General features: G+C 35.5%; 1 protein-coding gene across 2 annotated transcripts in view; it reads right to left on the reverse strand.

The window, feature by feature from the left end:
- LOC101742262 (transmembrane protein 151B) overlaps positions 1–16,355 on the reverse strand; it is a 76,033-nt gene extending 59,678 nt beyond the window's left edge. The window contains exon 1 of one of the 2 annotated variants that reach the window (XM_021349392.3): positions 16,036–16,355. In XM_021349392.3, the coding sequence (XP_021205067.1) occupies positions 16,036–16,086 (51 nt within the window). In that variant the 5' untranslated portion in view covers positions 16,087–16,355. The remainder of the gene's footprint in view (positions 1–16,035) is intronic. The other variant, XM_062673619.1, reaches the window with a different exon arrangement.
- Between the last annotated feature and the right edge of the window lie 4,304 nt (positions 16,356–20,659).

The following is a 20,659-nucleotide window of genomic DNA, read 5'->3' on the forward strand; positions in this document are numbered from 1 at the left end:
TACACAATTAGTTACTGTGCTTGAGTCGACTTGACGAGAGGAAAGGCAAGAGCGGCGGTCACCGACTCCAAATATAACAATAATTGTAACTACATTATATTATTATCGTTACATTAAGTTAGAGAAGAAAACGCAATTATTTTGGAACGAAGTTCCTTATGGGACGATGCGTAGGGGTACCCTAACCGGGAAAAAACGGCCGTAACGTAAGATTTTATGTTTGCTACCTCATAACTTTTGACTAGGTGAATCGATTTTGATGATTCTTTTTTATTAGAACGCTGATGCTTTTCGTGTAGTCTCATTTCAATTTAGTCCAGTTCTGATAATGGTATCCATGAGAAAACCATATAAGCCTTAAATTTGTATTTAGTACGTGCGCGACCAATAGTTAAATAACTCAATATCACGCCAACCGATTTCGATGATTATTGTTTTTAGTGCATATTCATTTGTTTTGGAATAGTTTTTTCTGAAGGCGATTTTTTTTTGTTTTGTTAAAAAAATTGTTTATTATAAATAAACACTTAAATCGTTTCCCAACTTTCATAAAAAAATATCTCCGTAGGTTAAAGGACAAATATAGACAGACTTGTGAATTTTTGTGAAATATGATAATACAATTGACCGACCGTTTCTCAAAGCTTATGTCATCATAACTTAGTAAAGTAATGAATTATTGTCAATAAAATAGCTGCATGTGGCAAAGAATGCCACGAATGTTAGCCCTTAAAGGACAAAGTTTGAGAGCGTGTAGTCGGTGTCTAAACTGCCAATAAATTGTATCCACCCTCTTTTCTTTTCCTTGCTAAAATATTTTCGCTCTACCTAATGTATTTTTTATATTATGCTTATCTTCTATGGTTAACTTAAGTTAACTGGGTCAGTAGGTAAACGGTGTTGAAGTAAGATGATTTCTTTTCCCTGATACGCATCAGTGTTTGGAATTGTGTAAATGATGATGAACCTTAAAAAAAATCTGTCACCGTAACTTTGAGAATCTGATCAATTGAGGGCTGAAGCATAGAAATACAATTTTGATTTTCATTTACATCGAAAGAAGTACATTTTGTATATAGGGAGAATAACATAAATATGCCTTTATTTCATTATTTTCAACACTGGGTAACGGGTATTTATATATATTTTTTTTTTGTCGTTAAGATGGGTGGACGAACTCACAGCACACCTGGTGCTAAGTGGTTACTGGAGCCCATAGACATCTACAACGTAAATGCGCCGCCCAACTTGAGATATAAGTTCTAAGATCTCAGTATAATCCTTACAACGGCTTGTTTGGATTATGTCGCGACCAAAAATGGCTGAAAAGGGCAATAAGTAACTGAACAAAGTAGCACGTATACATTCTAATCAAATGTAAATAAACTACGATAAAACAGTTTTTCCGCCACCTATTATTACAAACAACAGAAACTATTGAACATCGTGAAACTATTCGTTTGCTTGAATTTCGGTAACATTACAGAGTTAAATAAACAGGGTTACGATTGAATACGTATTCGTTCGTCATCAGTGAAACATTCAAAACTAATTATACCTATTATTCCTCGAGCGGTTCAAGTATACAGATTCTCCGATATAATGAATATTGAGACACGCGAGAAACACTAAATAATTTCCAGTAACACAAAGCACCAAATTTTCACTGAAAGACGCTTGAGTCGCTCATTTCTAACAAACAGCAAAGGAAAATATGACCTTGTAGTGAAGGTTGAAGCGGAAATGAGCTCCCGTTCACGAGCTGTCGTACTGAACTTACCTTGAAGACATTAAGGTCAATACTCATCCACACGACCTATACAAAACCGATGAATACACCATGACATATAATTAAAAGTATTGTTTGTGAATTTCTGCCGTGTAGCAGTAATACGTTTCGGTTTGAAGGTTGGGGCAGCCGTTGTAACTATACTTGAGACCTTAGATCTTATATCTCAAGGTGAGTGGCGCATTTACGTTGTAGATGTCTATGGACTCCAGTAACCACTTAACACCAGGTGGGCTGTGTGCTCGTCCACTCATATAAGCAATAAAAAAAAACTTGCAAGTGAATCGAAATTTGGCAGACTTAAATATTCAGATTTGTTTTTCAACAGGTTTAAAATATTCGAATCAGTTTTTGTTATCTTCTGTCGTGTGTAAAGTTTCTAAAATATTCGGGCGATTCGAATAATTTCACGTTCGGGACAACACTGAATTGCAAATTATGGATTTTGGGAACAAGGTCAAGCGTAAAATTCAGTTTCGGTTTGAATAATTAATTGTAAGGTAATGTAATGTCACGTAAACATACCAACCTATATGTTGAGAATTTATCACAAATTAGCTATAATTAATGCCTTCATATGCAGGTTATTTGGGCAAGGTTATATTTTCGGTGGGTAGAGAGAGATATATAGAGTTATTGAGCTTTGTTCATTTTTTTTGGAGCGAAGTTCCTTATGATACGTTGCGGAGGGGTACCCTAACCGGGAAAGAAACGTCCGTAACGTAAGATTTTTATAAGTAATGCACAAAGTGTACGACTTAACTTTGTAATAACGTACAAAAAATAACATCTTTTTTTATCATTCATTGACCACGATCTCAGAGCGTTCGTTTGCGCAATACACTAAATCTTATGCAAACAACCGTGAATGAAGTGTACCACAATAAGTTCGCACTTTACCGAATGACGTTGGCTTATTGCGAAACCTCCAGTTTTATTTTCTTTATACCTCGAATACAACTTAAAATTAATATTTTTATAATAAGGAACTTCGTACCTATCCGGTGTCCCACGACATCACATATCTTTTTTTTTGTTGCTGTTTAAGCAGACGATCATACGGCCCACCTGATGGTAAGTGGTTACCGTCGCTCATGGACGTCAGCAATGCCAGGGGCAGAGCCACGCCGCTACCTACCGTTAAATACTTTCTATAAGTTCAAAGAGTACCTATGCTCATTCAAGAGTATTCAAAAGCTTCAAGAGTGTGCTCATTAATTTGATTTCTTTGTTTGATACAATAAATAAAAACTGTTAAGTGGATGTGCGTTTTTTTGTGCCGGTGGTCGAATCTCCTCCGAGGTCTCCACGCCTAGGGGTTGACTAATGACTTGGATAAAAAGTCGTGAATTTTTTATATCGTTCCGAGGCCTAGATAAATATCTCACAAATTTATTGCCATTTTTGAATCCTTTCGTATATGGAAAAACACAAAGGACTTAGATCGGAGGGTCTGGCAATGTTTTCTGAAGGATAATCTTCTCGTGATTTCCCGTCATTGTATTACAGTTCATAGAGAGCACTTATCTAGAGAATTTCATTAGTCGGCTGATAATATTTTGCGAATGAAATTGCCTCACTAAATAGTTTATGAGGAGCAGAAACACGCATAAAAGATACGAACCTGAGGAAATGTGATTAACAACGATAATATGTTTATGGTGATACCTAGCACGGACCTCTTGATAAGGTAATGATAATCACCGTTCGTTGGTCCAACAACGGATATTTACCAACGTGACCCCACCTTGAGACGTGAGGTCAAAGTCTCAATTTTATTGTTCAATTTCGGTCTCACACTTCAAGCCGGAACGTATGACTGCTTTGCGGCAGTAATAGGCAAGGTAGTAAAATTTAGCATGATCTTAAACTTCATACAACCAAATACAACAATCCCAGCATTGTTTTACAATAGAATATACTGAAGGCTCAAATAAACTTTTAATACCTATTCAAATTCACCGTACTCCAGTTTCGCTCGGTGGTTTACTCTCTGAAACTGACAACGTAAATTCAGTTATTACAGCTGAAAGTCTTGTTTACATCATCAAAGTTTGACATTAAACAAGAAAGGACTCTTACATTTTTTTAAGTATGTTAAGGGATAACGTGACGCATTTTTTGGTAAATGATTCGCAATTTTGTAATAGTTTATTCAAAATGGATTCTCTCAATTTAAATCTCAAAGGCAGGGAACTATAAATATCTCATGGATAGTGGAAGTCCTACCTGATTCTAATAAACCCCTAAAACTCAGCCGATGATCACCAAAATCGCAATTGTTTCAAACGGGAACGTTAGATTGCTTCACAACGGAAATAGGCGGGAGTATGGGTATATATATAACTCATGTGGGTTTATATTATGGATCTTGGCGGACGAATAGGTACGACCATCCTGTCTATTTCTGTTACGGAACAGGAAACTTAGACTACAAGTCTGGATGGTGGCTTTAATATTGTGATATTTATGGCCTAACGAGTCCATTTTAATAGACATCTAATAAAGGCTCTCTGCCATCTGCTAACAACGTGCTATACGCTTCTTTGGACACCTCATGCGGTCTCCAAGATATGAATTAGAGAAGCCCATAACTTTAGGGCGCATAGAGGGCAAGCGCGCCGTGGGTAAAACACCAGCCAAAGGGTCAGATCTGGTTAAAAAATGGTTGGTGGTAGTCTATACCATGTGGTCCATGCTACCCATGATCGAACACTATGAAGGAAATTCACATGTGGTCGCGATCCACAGCAGTGAAGGAGAATCATAAAAATCGTAAATTACAAACAAAAAACTATTACTGAAATGAAAGCACACTCGAGCCCATTGATGTAAACAAGTTTCGAGAATTGGAGCAATGGAGAAGCCGAACAAGACAAATAAATATGTAAATGTTTGGGAGTTGCGGCTCCATTAACAATACAGAAATGGGAACAATTGTACAGGCAAATAACCGGAAAGTATTTGTTTGTTCACATAGATTACTATTTGGTTATGGAAACAATAGTGCTTTCTTCGGTTTACGTGAGTCGTAAGCATAATTAGAACCATACTAAAAGACGGATTACGCTGTGACAATGGAAACTATAAAATGGGCGAAACATCGGAAATAATATTATAAAATATAATGCCAAAAAAAGTAGTTAAATTATTTAGAAATGTTTTAATTTATTCTTCTTTCATTAAGATGTGTTTTTTATTGCACTGCAAAGAGATGTAATGATGAGCTCCCAGCCCGTCTGGCGTGTGTTATCGCCCAATTTGAGCCATAGAGTTAAACTCTTAATTGCTTTCAGATTACGACAGCTCGATTTGGAACCGGGATGAGACAGGTACGATAAACCGACAACCATTAACATGTTTATGAATGTAGATTTCTTTTTATAAAACGATTTTTGTTACGTCATCGTGGACTTCATTACAACGTTATACCAGGCACAATATTACTTAAAAACGAATTAACCGAATATTACGACACACTACAGTAGAAGGAAAGAGAGGTCGAGGAAGATCGCCAACCAGGTGGACGGACATTGTCAAGGAGGCCACAAACACCAGCGTCCCGGGCGCCATTACGCAGGCCGAATGCAGGCAACATTGGAAGAAGCTGGTGCAAAAACTAGACCAAGGTAGTCACGACCCTTAGTAATGAGGAAGCGACGAAGAAGAAGACAGTTGCGACTCACCGATTAGGAGCGAATCGGAAAAATGAATATACTAAAATTTGTTTGCGTTTTCCGTCAAAACTGTCAAGTGTCTTCTGACAGGGGACGTGATTTGTGTTTCCGTTCAAAAGATTCAGGGGTCGGAAACAATTTTCTGTTTAGTAACGATCCTCTCAATTATATATTTTCCTCCGAAAGCTTGGATGTTTTTCAAAACAAAATAGTTCGGACCGCAGGAATATTTTCACCATTTTATTTTGTTTTATCTATTACTGTCTCGTAAGTAGTGGAGAGGGAATTAATATCTAAGAGAAACACTTAAATTTATTATCCTAGGTCCTGTAGGTTTGTAGTTATGGATTTTTTTTATATTAAGATAAAATTGTCGTACAAATAACACAAAATTTAAAATTTACAAAATCTATTACTATAGATCGGCTCTGACAGTAAAATGCGAAAAGAAATATTAAAAGTCTTCAGTTTTATTTTATTAATTAATATTGATTTCATCTGCAGCTAAATTTTACAAAGAAAGCATGCAGTTGTTCACCATTTCAAAATATAACATGTAATAATATTTCAAACACCAACGAGTGCCAAAAAAGTATATGTGTATGTATGTGTGTATAAAACAAATGTTTCCTTTTAGGTTTGTCTAACGTGCACTAAAACATCGTCTATTTAAAATTGATTTAAAGCTTGATATAGCTATTGTTCACACTTTAAGAACCATGAACGTACATTACGCTTGAGTAGTTTCGACGGAAGAGCGAATTTTATAAACTAGTGGTCCCGCAGTTGTCGAAATTCGACTATAATTAATAGAAATTATAAGTTTGAAAATTATTATGATTCTATTGTCAAGTTCTATAATCACAGGAAAATATTAATAACGACAAACAATAGATATTTAATCTATTCTCAATTTGACCAATATGAAAAGTTTGACAATAAACAAACAGTATGCATGCGTGTGTGTGTGTCTAATACATGGTAGTATGTGTAATGTTTTTTTTTATCGCTATATTGTATTTCTTATGTATAATTGAAAAAAAAATGAGCATTCTTCGCTTCTTCTCTATATTCTCAATAAGTGTGAGAAATTTCATACTCCTCCGTCCGCACAATTTTAGAATTTTAGAATTTTAAAAAAGGATCCATAGTTTTTACTTCACGTATTAATATATAGATTTTTTTTATTGGTTCGAAGGGTGGACCGTGGTGGAAGTGGTTACCGAAGCCCATAGACATCTACAAGGTAAATACCGCCACCCACCTTGAGACATGAGTTCGAAACCTCCGTTTTTACAGTACAACGGCCGCCCCGCCCTTCAAACCGAAACGCATTACTGCTTCAGGGCAGAAATAGGCAAAATTAAACGCGAGGTACGACCGGGTTCTTAACGGAAACTAGTTTTTAATTAAAATTTACGACAGCATTAAGGTTCGTGTAAAAATTTTACCACAAAACTCAAGTTTATTCATATATGTGTAGGACACAAATTCGTATGCGGCGTAGAACAATAAGTCCCGGAGATTTTCGTGTTACGATCTGTGCACTCCATTCTTCAGCACGAGGTTGTGTCGGCTGAAAATGGAACGCGCGTATGTAAATGTGCGGATCGGTGCATTCCGAGGAAGATTGGAACGTACACGTGCCTTAGGAATTGAGTAGCTGCTTTTTTTTTTTTGACAAACAGCGGCTTTGTACATATTTTTGACGACTTTTTCTAAATTTCTATATTACTAGTGTTCCCGCGGTAGTCGAAATTCGACTATAATTAATTGAAATTATAAGTTTGAACATTATTATGGTTATATTGTCAAAAACTATTATACTTTCTATAATAACAGATTCCGCCAAGACTACACTATAGACAAATAATATTAAAGACAAACAATATTAATCTATTCTCAATTTGACCACAGACTTTAAACAATAACAAAAGTTTGACAATAAACACAGTACGTAGATATATATGTGTTTGTGTCAAATACATGTTAGTGTGTGTGTGTAAAGTTTTTTATTGATTTAATGCATTATATAAAAAAATTGCATTCTGCACTACTTCTCTATATTCTACAAAGTGTCGGAAATTTCATACTCTTCTGTCCGCGCAATTTTCGTAAAAAGGGATACAAAGTTTTTGCTTCACGTATTAATATATAGATAATTTTGATCGTCTAATATTAGTTCTGTCGAATACACGCAATCCGATATTCTCATCGTGCATTATGTTTTTCTTATTGCCTTTGTAGGCAGACGAGCATACGGTCTACCTGATGGTAAGTGGTCACCGTCGCTCATGGACATCAACAATGCCAGGAGCAGAGCCAAGCCGCTACCTACCAATAAGTAGTCTCCGCAAGCCTCGTTTGAAGAAGGACATGTCATAGCGCTCGGGAAACACCGTGAAGGGGAGTTCATTCCAAAGCCGGATGGTACGTGGCAAAAAAGATCTTTGGAAACGCACTGTGGATGAACGCTCTGAGGGATATGTGTAAACAATCAACTCTGTTGTGACATTTGTACTGAGCACTACTATATTTGTAATTAAAGAATAGAATCTGGTGAGTCTGTAATTTGAAAAAAAGTAATTGAAATAAAAAAGGGTTTATTAAAGAAGAGTTCCTAACAGAACATTAACGAGTGATTTTTAGAATCATTTTCTGTCTGTGTATTTTTTTGATGGTGCGCATCTCCGAAATTAGGGAATGTAGTTTTCACCTGTTAGATGTTCTGCATGTCTGTCACTTTTCCGTGACTAAGCCATTGACTAATTTTTTCGAAATCGTTAAGAAGTACCTATTTCCTAGGAAAAAAGCTAGTAGTCACTTTATATTTAGAATAAGGAACTATATATTGCTAAATATTTTGATAAAAAAAGCTGTGGGTCTATGTTAGCTATCAAAATATACATGAAGATAAGTTGTTTTTAATGATACAAGTTTATGATCATCATGCAGCAAATTTACGTCCTACATGCAAGGCAATATTGGCTCGATATCTTATGGTTCATTAGAACATACGGCAAACATTCATTGATCTCATTGTCAACTTCAATTCCACCGCCAATTTAGAAACCTTAAGGTGCTAACACTTTATATTTTAAAACCTCACTAACCCATAAGTTTCGAGAGATTTCAGTTAAAATCCATCCATTCATACATGCTAGCTTAGCTTTTAACACTAGATTAATCTACAGTGGAGCCTTCAAAGCGACAGAGAACCAATCAGGGGCCAGTATACGTTGCATAGCCGACTGGATTCAATTAAATTATACGAGATTGACGGAAACATAATGGAAGGTTTGATGGAAATAATATAATTTACCAGGCAACATTGTATTAACATGTTTTAAAGTAAAATATAAAATAAGTTTAATTGAGAAATTAGTTTTGTATATTTGCTATCGATTGATATATTTGCATTGTATCAAAAAAAATATTTCATAAATTGCGAATTCCAACTGACAATGGATATTATTTATATATCGTTTCTATTTTCTTATGTTGAATGGTGAAATACAATAGAGATCTTCGGCAGTCCCTTGGAGTAACCAACTCTTGTACTTGTGATTTAAGTTAGTATACTTTCTCCTTTTAACTATTTACAAATGCTTAACAAACGTAACTATCATAAGGTTTTTTTTATGTTATGCACTATTTTCTGTGCATTACGTGTAGTCATCATTTGCTCGTATTTGTATACTGAACATTAACCTCTTATTAAACGTGCGATTTAACTCGTTCGAATTATACGCTTCTCACCCCATTTCTGCCAATATTTACACTAACTAGATACCTACGATATGTATTTTTTTGTGTTTCATAAAAATAAAAAAAGACGTGTGGCACTCGGGGACTGCCGCGGTAAAGCTATTGCAAAGCATTTTTTATCAACTTATGTAATTACAATTAAACAATAATAATTTAATATTAAAACAATAATAAAAATAAGACCACGCTACATTTATAAACATTAACAAAAGCAAAACATTAACTGTCCCCTTCACACTCATAAGCTAGACCGCGTGAGAGAGAGATGGGCAGAGCTTTCATGATGCTCATGCAGTGCGACGTCACGCCGCGCGCTTATTCACAAACACTACACCAGCGCAACGTGTGAATGTGTTGGACGCGAGCTACATAGTAGGCGTAGTGGGAGTGTCAGGTTATTTTCGTTACGGAATTTCTTGATTCAGTCGCCGCGCTCAAGGCCCGCGATAGAAGCTATGCAATAGCTTAAAAATAAAATCGATTGATATGATTGAGTAAAAATCAGTTAGCTAGAAACTTCTTAATTTTATACCAGACAAAGAGCCCCCAAAAGTAAATTATGTTAAAAGACAAGTTTATTTATAATATTAGCTATAGGAATGAAGCACTGACTTAATTAGAGACAAAGTCAACTTAAAACCGAACAAAGAGAAAAGCGAAGGGAGCAAAATATGTTGAATGAATGAACACAACTTGATCGGTCATATTTCGGTAGAATTGAGAAGATTCGTAAAAATAAATTTGTAGATTCCGTTTAAAAACAACTTTGATGATTGGATTTATTATTCATAAAAGTAAATAATCAATATTTACCTTTCATTATAATATATTTCGACACCAGCCTAAATCCTATTTAATACAGAACTTAAATACATATAATATATAATAACATAAACGAAATGTCGAAATTTCGTAGCGACATATTTCAAACAAATATTATGTTTTATTGAAAAAAAAAAGACAAGTAAACGAAGTTGTTTTCCTTCTAATTATAAAAGAAAATGTAATTTACACATTTAATATAACAATTTATGGAAATATTTTTTATAAGGTGTTGAAATTTCCATTAAAACTTACACTGTCGTCATTTGTACCACTATTTTGTTTCATCTAATATAATGTAATTTATTTATTTATTAAGTTGCACCAACAAAGTGATCATCGATACAAAACATTCAACAATTTACAAAAGTTCATGGCAGATGTCACCTCAATTATAGGTACAATCGACAGGGCATTAACAATAAAAAATAAATAAATATAGAACTAAGATTTGATTACATTTGATTGATTGCTTAAGATTACGTTATATTTAATTGGGAAATGATCCGCGACAGATTTTTCCTGTAAGTTGTGAGACAATTAGAAAAAACATCTATTTCACTTAAAATTAATTATAATGCAACATAGTCGAAGAATCTGAATGATCATGCTGGATGGAATGATGGTTGGATTAAAAAATCTGTGTGATGATTTGAACTAGATATTACGTAATTGGTATTGTGATTTTGCTATGACATTGCTATGATATTGCTTTGACACCCTACTGTATTATTTGCGACGACGGTAAACATCTTTAGGATTATCCATTGTTCCCCATAAATCTCAATATTATCAGTAATTTTACGCCGTATTACCAAGATCTTCAATACATAGGCGGCACTGAAAATTTCGGGAATTAACGAAGTGACACAACATTACTATTTAAAAATGTATTTAGTGCTTTTCGAAGTATTCTCCGCGAAATTTGACACATTTTTCCATACGATGGAACCAATCATTGAACCAACCATTCCATTCGGAAGTTGGGGTCTCCAAAATGGCCGTTTTGTAGGCGTCCACAGCTTCTTCAGGTGATGAAAATCTCTGTCCACGCAATTTATTCTTTACTAGCGACCCGCCCTCGCTTCACTTCGGAAACATTAAAACAAACATGAAACCAAAAAAAATAAAATAAAAAAAATATAAAAAAAAAAGTAGCCTATGTTCATCAGGGACAATGTCGGCTTCTAATGGAAAAAGAATTTTTCAAATCGGTCCAGTAGTTTCGGAGCCTATTCGAAACAAACAAACAAATCTTTCCTCTTTATAATATTAGTATAGATTTTAGGGAATGTATAGAAATCATTAGGGCTTAGGTCGGGGCTGTACGGCGAATGGTCTAATAATTCTATGTTTTCTTGCTCTAAAAACTCTTTTATTCTGTGCGCGGTGTGAGAACTCGCATTGTCGTGATAGAGGATGATGCGGCGGTTGCAGTTCTCTTTACGGAGTTCAGAAACGACCTGTGGCAAACAAATGCTAGCATACCATTCTGCATTAACCGTTCTTTGTCCCTCAAGAGGAATAGTCGTAACATGGCCGGTTTTGGAGACAAACGTGGCCACCATTTTTTTTGCAACACTCCGTGAACGAACAATTTTTGTTGGCTTTAACTCGTTTTCGAACACCCAAACTCGTGACTGGTTTTTTGTTTCGGGTTCGTACGCGTATATCCAGGATTCGTCACCCGATACAATGTTGTATACAGCATTTGAGGATCCTGCGTGGTATCTTTCGAGAGTTCTGACGCACCAAGTAACGCGAGCCGCTTTTTGCTCTTCACAGAGCGAATGCGGTATCCATCGGGAAAACAACTTTTTTACACCCAATTGTTCACGCTAGATTATTTGTATTTGACTCATGCCAATGTCTAAAGTTGCCTGGATTCCGCGGTATGTCACATGTCGATCTTCCTCAATCAGCTTACGCACAGCATCAACGTTTTCTTGGGTGACTGCAGTTTTTGGACGACCTTGACGGGGATCATCACTGAGCTTGACACGTCCACGTTGAAACTCAGCAAACCAGCGATAAATTGTGGTTTTGGATGGGGCTGGGCGAAGAAAAAAGTCATGGCTCCGGAATATCCGGGAGTGGACCGGTATTGCCTGCGTCGAACAGCTGTTCCGGCCGGCTGCTGACAGAAACGAATACAGAAAGCTAACGGCCAACCTTCAGGATTGAAGAGGCACTGGAAGAAGAAGAAGAAGAAGATGAGGCTTCATCACCAAATGCAGAAATCATCCGGTCAACACACTGTTTTTGTGTTAAACCACTTCGAAAGTCATAATAAATCATCGCTCTTGAATTTTCTCGAGTCAATTCCATTTTCTCAACGACTAAACAAGTTTGACAAAACCTCGTGACAAGACCGAGAATCTTTTCTTAAATAAATAAATGGTATTCGATTTTTAAAACCAAGGAGTTTTCAATTAAAAAGATTTTAATATGACAGGAACAGTGGAAATATTCCATTCCCGATACTTTTAGTGCAGCCCTCGTACGTGCGGTTTCAACATAGATCTAATCGTACATGGTCGAATGAGTTCATGGCCACGGGGCCTACTATTGCCCACCTTAAGACCTGAATTCGAAAAATGAATTGCTTATTGAACTATAGCTGTCGTGACGTCAGGAAATACGTAAATGAATATAATTATGTAACCGACAGTGTTAATGTAGTTTATTTTTAGTTCTTAGTTTACTAATGCTGATGGTGGTCATTTCTAGGTCTGTGACGTAATTAAAATAGTTGTTAAGCAATTTGGCATTCACGTCAATACTATATTAATGGGCACGATAAATTTGAATCTTCTCATTTACCTACCTACCTAGTCACCTACCTAGTGCCATAACTGATTAACATTTTTATTTATTTCACAACATAGATATATGAGCTCACGACCCACCCACCTGGTATTGAAATGGTGGAACACATAGACATTTACTACTTAAATTCCCCTAGTTGATCATCAGTAGTAACAGGGGTACAGTCGAATCGGAAACTATGGTCATAGTTGCATTTATATTTTGTCAAAAAGTACAAGCGTAATTGAATTGAGACAAGTTACAGTAACGTAACTCTTAACGGCTTAAAATGACAAATTAGTAGTACAATGCTACTTTTACGTTGTTGATGACTCAAAGAAACTAACAAAGATGTTGATACGTAGGTAAAATACTTTGAAAGATATTTCTCAAGATATTAAATTGTCAGTGAGGAAAATCAAAAAAGCAGGCTGACGCAATACTTAAACGGCTCTATGCAAGGCGCTTTTTGGGACCTCGCCTTTAGCTACTGCTGAACATAGACCTCCCGTTTTTATGCTATAACTTGTGATCGCCCGCCATTCTTCATCCATGTTGCCCCCCCCCCCCCCTGCGAGTCAAACATGGGTGTACAATCCCCCAACCTTAATTGGGACAATCCAAAAGAAACTCTAGGGATTCCAAAATAACGGCACATCAAAATATTTTCATCTGTGAGCACGAAAACTGGAGTATTCTAAGGAACGAAAATAATACGAGTATTAAAAAACGCAACACGATATTAAAAACCGTAAAACTATTTTTAAATACATCTAAAATTCGTGAAAATCGAAGAAAATACTATCTAATATTTTACTATTGTTTTTTGCACTGTACGCAATGTATATTCCACAATTGATAGGATCTGTATGTGTTCTCGAGAGAAGGAGGGGAACGGCTGTCAGTTACACCCGCATTACACATACGATGAAGGAATAACATCGTGTAACAAATCAATTCGGTTAAAATTTGCGCACCAACTTTTTTCTCTGTTTTTTGGGTAGATCCTACCATCCTGGCTATTTGAATGTTGAATAAGGAATAACATCATTTTTTTTCATTGCTTTGATGGGAGGACGAGCTCACAGCCCACCTGAAGTTAAGTGGTTACTGGAGCCCATAGACATCTACAACGTAAATGCGCCACCCACCTTGAGATATAAGTTCTAAGGTCTCAAGTATAGTTACAACGGCTGCCCCACCCTTCAAACCGAAACGCATTACTGCTTCACAGCTGAAATAGACGGGGTGATGGTACCTACCCAAGCGGACTCACAAGGGGTCCTACCACCCGCAACAAATCGTGTAACAAATCAATTCGGTTAAAATTTGGGCGCTTACTTTTTTCTGTATTTTTGGATAGATCTTACCATTCTGGCTATTCGAATGTTGAATAATAAGGTAGAATTTCCATTGCTACAATACCAAGGTAAGCTTTACCTCGTGTCCCAAAATGGGTGTCTATGTCTTAGTCATTAAGAATCTTTTTAACATCGCTCCTTTATGATTGTGGCTTCTGAGACATGAGCATTATTTTGATCCTGATCGAGCGATACTACTCTAGCCCGATAACTTATTTTTTTTAGTTTATGGAATGGTTTCTTTTAAAGTGTCAACGAACCGTTGCCCACCAACTCTTGTGGATCCCCAATACTTCTATTCTTCATGCTGCTACCGCCAATAACATATTATCAATCTCGTCACATTTACAAAACAATCCAATTACTTTGACTTTTACTTAGGAAAGTTATATAAACATTGGTACCGTTAGTAATGTGGCCGAAATTTTAATTACAATGAAATATTTATTAAAATGCTGACACTGTACTCGATCAGATTGTTCGAGTCACGTGACAGACAATTAGCTCGTTAAAACGCGCGATTACTTTTTGAAATGTAAAAAAATTGCTTGACACCGATGGATATAATAAAACTTATCTGGTTCAAGCGTTTCGCCAGCATTTTATTTAAAAAAAAAAACAGATTCGCCTACTTTCAAATACCAAAGTTGCTTGACATTATATGATAAAATCACTGTTATTAAATTATTTCTATATTTGCTGGATAATTAATGAAAAGTAAATTATTAATACTGTTTTTTTTTAGATTTCACTAGATATGACTATTTGTGTGGTGTCCATAGCTTTTTATTCACAAATTTTACCTCAGCGTTATTTTCTCTTTTTTTAGATGGGGATTTAGTACTAGCTTATTGAAAAGAAGTCTCCGCTAAATCTAAAAGCAAACTATATCACATTTATTTCGTAAAGCTCCTTTGATTTACTTCGTTAATTACTTTGAGAATCACCTTAACATTGCTTACAAAGTTACTTGATTTCATTTAGACTGAAGTAATTTCTGTGCGAAGTAAAATTAATTTCTAAGCTTCCTTTTTAATTTCCTTTTTGAAAAGTTAGTTTTCCAGTTATCTGTTTTATCTAAGTAGCGTTAACGTCTATTGGTTCTTTCAAATCAGACATATAAGGAATAGAATCTCTTTTTAATAATATTTTTATAAATTACTAGCGGCCCGCTCCGGCTCCAGTCGTGTCTTTAACAAAAATTTCAACGATATTTGACGTTTTTTTTTTTTTTTTTAAATAAAAGAACACTTATTGCGGCATACCTATAATAGTTAGAAATATACTGTTGGGACACTTTTTATAATAAAATAAACTAATAATAATGTGTTCTATAAAGTCGTAGTACATTATTTTATTCTATCATCAATAGTTTTCGCAGGGCGCGCGATGTAAAGAATATTTTAGGTATTTTTTTTACACCGTGGGTTACATTATTGGAATTTTAGTAAGGATCCCTAATTTTTTCAAAAAAGATTATAGCCTATGTCACTCGGGAATAGTGTAGCTTCCAAACAGTGAAAGATTTTTTCAAACCGGTTCAGTAGTTTCGGAGCCTATTCAGTACACAAACAAACAAACAAATCTTTCCTCATTCAGTGAACATTTTTCGCCCCTTTTTTCTCTGGACATTTCAATATTTGTTTTTAATATTTGAATATGCAAAATGTAAGTACTGTATAGGTTGAGGTCGTTTAAAATTTATATAAACGAAAAACAATCCTGTAACTGCTCTTGGAACGGCTCCAGAGCTCAAGGGATTATTAAACACACCTAGATCCATTACTATAACATAGAAGAATTATCGTACCAAGTCTTCATCGTCGTCAGTGAATATGTTCGCTCTGTCTTCGGTACTCATGGCTGCGTTTCAAACATCCAATGCACGCACAATTCATCCATGGCTCACCGGCGAAACACATGAGCCATCATTCATAAACACAACAACTGCATCCCAAGAATCTTAATACTGTACGCGACATTTGATATCTGGCACTAAAAATAAGTCGTTAAACGAATATCGAATTATTTTAGATTTCCGAATTGCCAATTGTTAGTTCGAACGCGTCAAACGAATGGTACGCGAGTTTGTGTGTTTTCTATGAGACGTAACCGGGTGCTCCCTTTGAAGTAGAATCGCTAACTGCGGCTGGTAGCGGCGAGGGCGGGCAGCGGAGGCACTGCAGCGTCTCGTTGCCATAGCAACGGAAAGGTTTTCGCACAACTTGCTTCGAGAAAATATGATATGCATTTTTCTAGACAACTAGTGGTCCCGCGGTAGTCGAAATTCGACTATAATTAATTGAAATTATAAGCTCGTACACTGTTATGATTCTATTGTCAGAGATTATTTTACTTACGTAATTACAGACTTCGCCAAGACTACACTTTAGACAAATATTAGTTAATAATGACAACCAATATATTATAATCACTTCTCAATTTGACCATAGATTATAAGCAATAAGAAAAGTTTAACAATTAGCATGCATGTGTGTGTCAAATACATGGTAGTGTGTGTAATGTTTTCTTTATTGATTTAATGTATCTTTTATGCATTATTTAAAAAAATAATTTGCATTGTGCACTTTTTTTCTATATTCTCTATAAGTGTGGAAAATTTCATACTCCTCTGTCCGCGCAATTTTCGTAAAAAGGGATACAAAGTTTTTGCTTCACGTATTAATATGTAGATAACCGACACGGGAATTGAATTAGGGTGTAAATAGCAATGTGCACATGCAATTCATGCGTATGAAAAGCTGTTGAATATTAATGAAAAGTGCAATTGGATTCGTATTTTTCCTCGTACTACGTGTATAAGTGTATAAATCTGCTTACTAATCATGTTTTTATGTGTGTGTTTATGTTCATTAATGGCTGCATGCTTTTGAAATCACAGTTAAGTCTTTCTCGATAATTTTAAATTGTAACCCGAATAGTATTTTTTTAACACGAGTTCACACACATACTTTTACCAGAATAAAGTTAAATTAATAAATTACTTTTCCATTTTCCGAATAGTGTAAATATTGAAAACGTTTAAAAAAAACAGTTTTAATAATTTCATACAACCACTCTTTTTTTTCAGAATTTTTGAGAGAGTCTTCTAGTTTCTAATTATCTTACCTTGAGAAAAGGTATCCGGCATTTATATATGAAGTTTATTACGTTAGTTAATCGATAAAGTTAAAAGGATATCGGTGCTTTCGTGATATTGTATTTAAACACGCAATGTATTAAACAATTAATTGGGTTTCAAATTTTTCACTTTAGCGCTTTTCGGTATGGTTATCTTTATAGTAAAATGTTTTACATGGTTATAGGGTAAACAAGATTTTTTTATTGCACAATAAAACAATTGTTCCATTTCCACAAGGATTACAAATAATAAAAACTTTTGACTTAATCTGGATACAGTTGCTGCTTGATTTACTTACAATATTAGATTATGGGGAATGTATTTCTTAAGAAGAGACTCAGGAGTAAATCTTTTATAATATTACTGGTTAATTTTTTACTGGTGGTAGTACCTCTTGGGAGTCCGCGCGGGTAGGTACCACCACCCTGCCTATTTCAGCCGTGAAGCGATAATGCGTTTCGGTTTGAAGGGTTGGGCAGCCGTTGGAGCTATATTGAGACTTTAGAACTAATATCTCAAGGTGAGTGGCGGCATTTACGTTATAGATGTCTATGGACTCCGGTAACCACTTAAAACCAGGTGGGCTGTCTACCTGGCTCGTCTACTCATCTAAGCAATAAATAAATAAAAAATAATAATAATTGCATGATATCACTGAATGACAATACAAATATTGATTAATAATCTACAGCTACTTGGAGTAACGCGTTCCATATGCACGTTTAAAATCAATTTGACTATAGATTTTTATTTTTAGTTATTAAGAATTCCGTTTTGAATACGGATAACGTTAAGTCGTAAAGCGAATTTAATGTCTTCGTCTACGACTCGTATAAAGCTCACACAATAGAAGTTATTGTAGAGTTTGGAAATAAAGTGAACCGTTACTATCTGACAGGAAAATAAGTTTAAAGATAACTAATGTTTTTTTAAATGAATGCAGAATGGAATGCCGCTTTTTATTTTACTAGTAACTTTTTTTATATATATTTTTTTTAACTTTGTTATAAATCTTACAACTTTGTTCTGGCGAAATTTAGTCGAGGTCAAAATCGGTTGACGTTGTCCTAAAAAATGCCGAACAAAGAAGAAAATTAAAACTTTTAAATTTTTTCTTTTTATTGTATGTTTATTTATTTAATATATAAATCTACAGCGGTTTGTTCAGATGTTCCGTTATAACTACTGAACTATGCATCCGATTGACTTGAAAATTGGTATCCATGTAGAAAATACATGTACTTAATGGATGGGCTAATATTTATATGAGTGTTGTACTCCCTAATAATAATGACAATAAAAAATAATGCTAATTTTAAATGCCGGCTAGTATATTTATATTTTTATTTGAGTTGCTATTTATTTGTTCTGTAACTCTTACTCGAAAAAGCTATTCGCGTTACAACAGCTTTTTTGTTTTTTTCAATTTCCTTCTTTTTATTTTATTCGATTGTTAGAACGATTTGCGTATAAAGTGACTGCACTAACACTAGTCAATTATTACGAACACTGCACCGGCGTTCTCTCAACAAGCTCGAGAGTGCTATACGTCCTCAAATCTGTGATTGCAGCCCGACGGCGCACTCATATGGATGAACAAATTACCAAGCGTAGATTGGGACATCAAAATCAAAAAGCATTTATTTATTTATTGCTTAGATCAGTGGACGAGCTCACGGCCCACATGGTGTTAACCCACCGGACTTAGACCTCATGTCTCAAGGCGGGTGTCGGTATTTACGTTGTTAATGTCTATGGGCTCCGGTGGTCACTAAACATCAGGTCAGCCGTGAGCTCGTGCACTAAACAACCCAATCTAGCAATAAAAATAAAATCGTACTAAAACTGGACCAGAATTTCGTTTGAATGTACACATTATTTCATATTTAGCCCCTCGGAATTCATTATCCCTTATTTTTTAATGGGCCGAATTCCACCATTGTTTCACGGTGAATTGAGAGGAAATGACGACAAAATAACCGTCTTGTGTCCCTACAATGCGAAGATTTAATTGCTTTATGTAATGTTTTGAAAAAAAATGCCCTCAGTGTGCTTTACCACAATATTGTTAATGAGAATTTTTTTTTATTGCCGTTGTAGGCAGACGAGCATACGGCCTACCTGATGGTAAGTGGTCACCGTCACTCATGGACGTCAGCAATGCCAGGAGCAGAGCCAAGCCACTGCTTGATGTAAGCTTAAAGTTTCTTTAGATAAGTAAACGAGTCAGGACCTTCCGGCTCCTAAACGAGTCAGGTAATAAGTGGTCAGCGCCCATTATCTTCAAGTCCACCTGACACATAAGATTGGAGTTCCAATGGCGTTGTACATCAGCTACCTTTAAGCCTTTAAACCGAAACGCATGATTGTTTTACCGCAGAACTACGCACGACAGTGGTATCAACTCTTGTGGGCTCTGAATTAGTCCAGCCGCTACTGAATCGTCAAATTTTACTGGCCGATGCTCTGAGAACATAGCTGATGACACCAACGAAAAAAAACAATTAGAGTACATAATACGATATTCTATTATAAGCTGACACCGCCCATCAAAAAATTACTAAAAGCCAAATTATATAGTTAAGTAAAAGTATCTAAGTTCTTGGAAGATAATGCTTACGGAGTTTTCTTCTCTTTTTAGAATTATCGTTTCCGGTAAAATCTCAGATATTTAAGGCCTTATTCATTGTTCTTTGTCTTTACGATGTTGATAAGACACGAGCCTGTCTTCTAAAGGGAAAATGTGTACTTAATTGAGAATTTTGGAAACTGTTATATAATGTAAGTATAACACGATTAAATAAATAATATAGTATGAATAGGAAAAGTATTGTTCTTTTTCAAACGAGGCTTGTGGAGAGTATTAAGCAGTGGATAGCGTCTTGGCTCTGCCCTTGGTGTTGCTGAAATCCATGGGCGACCGTAACCCCTCACATCAGGTGGGCCGTATGTTCATCTGTCTACACGGGCAATAAGAAATAAAAAAGTACTTATTAATTAAAACTGCTAATACAGCTATTTAAGCATGCGATTTTTATCGTCAGTATATCACGAGTATTTCTGGAGTTTTACTGTTCACAGTGTTAGGAATTCGTCCAGAAGTCGTTTGCTAAGAAAAAAAAAGCAGCAAACATCAACTAAACATGTAGTCGCCTTCGTAAACGATACGATGTACCACTTCTGTAAATCTTATGTATAAAATTCCCGTGTCACAATGTTAGTTACCATACTCCTCTGAAACGGTTGGACCGATTTTTATGAAATTTTATATGCATGTTCATTAGGTCTGAGA

The sequence above is a fragment of the Bombyx mori genome, chromosome 18 (assembly GCF_030269925.1).
Source record: "Bombyx mori chromosome 18, ASM3026992v2".
NCBI lineage: Eukaryota > Metazoa > Arthropoda > Insecta > Lepidoptera > Bombycidae > Bombyx > Bombyx mori.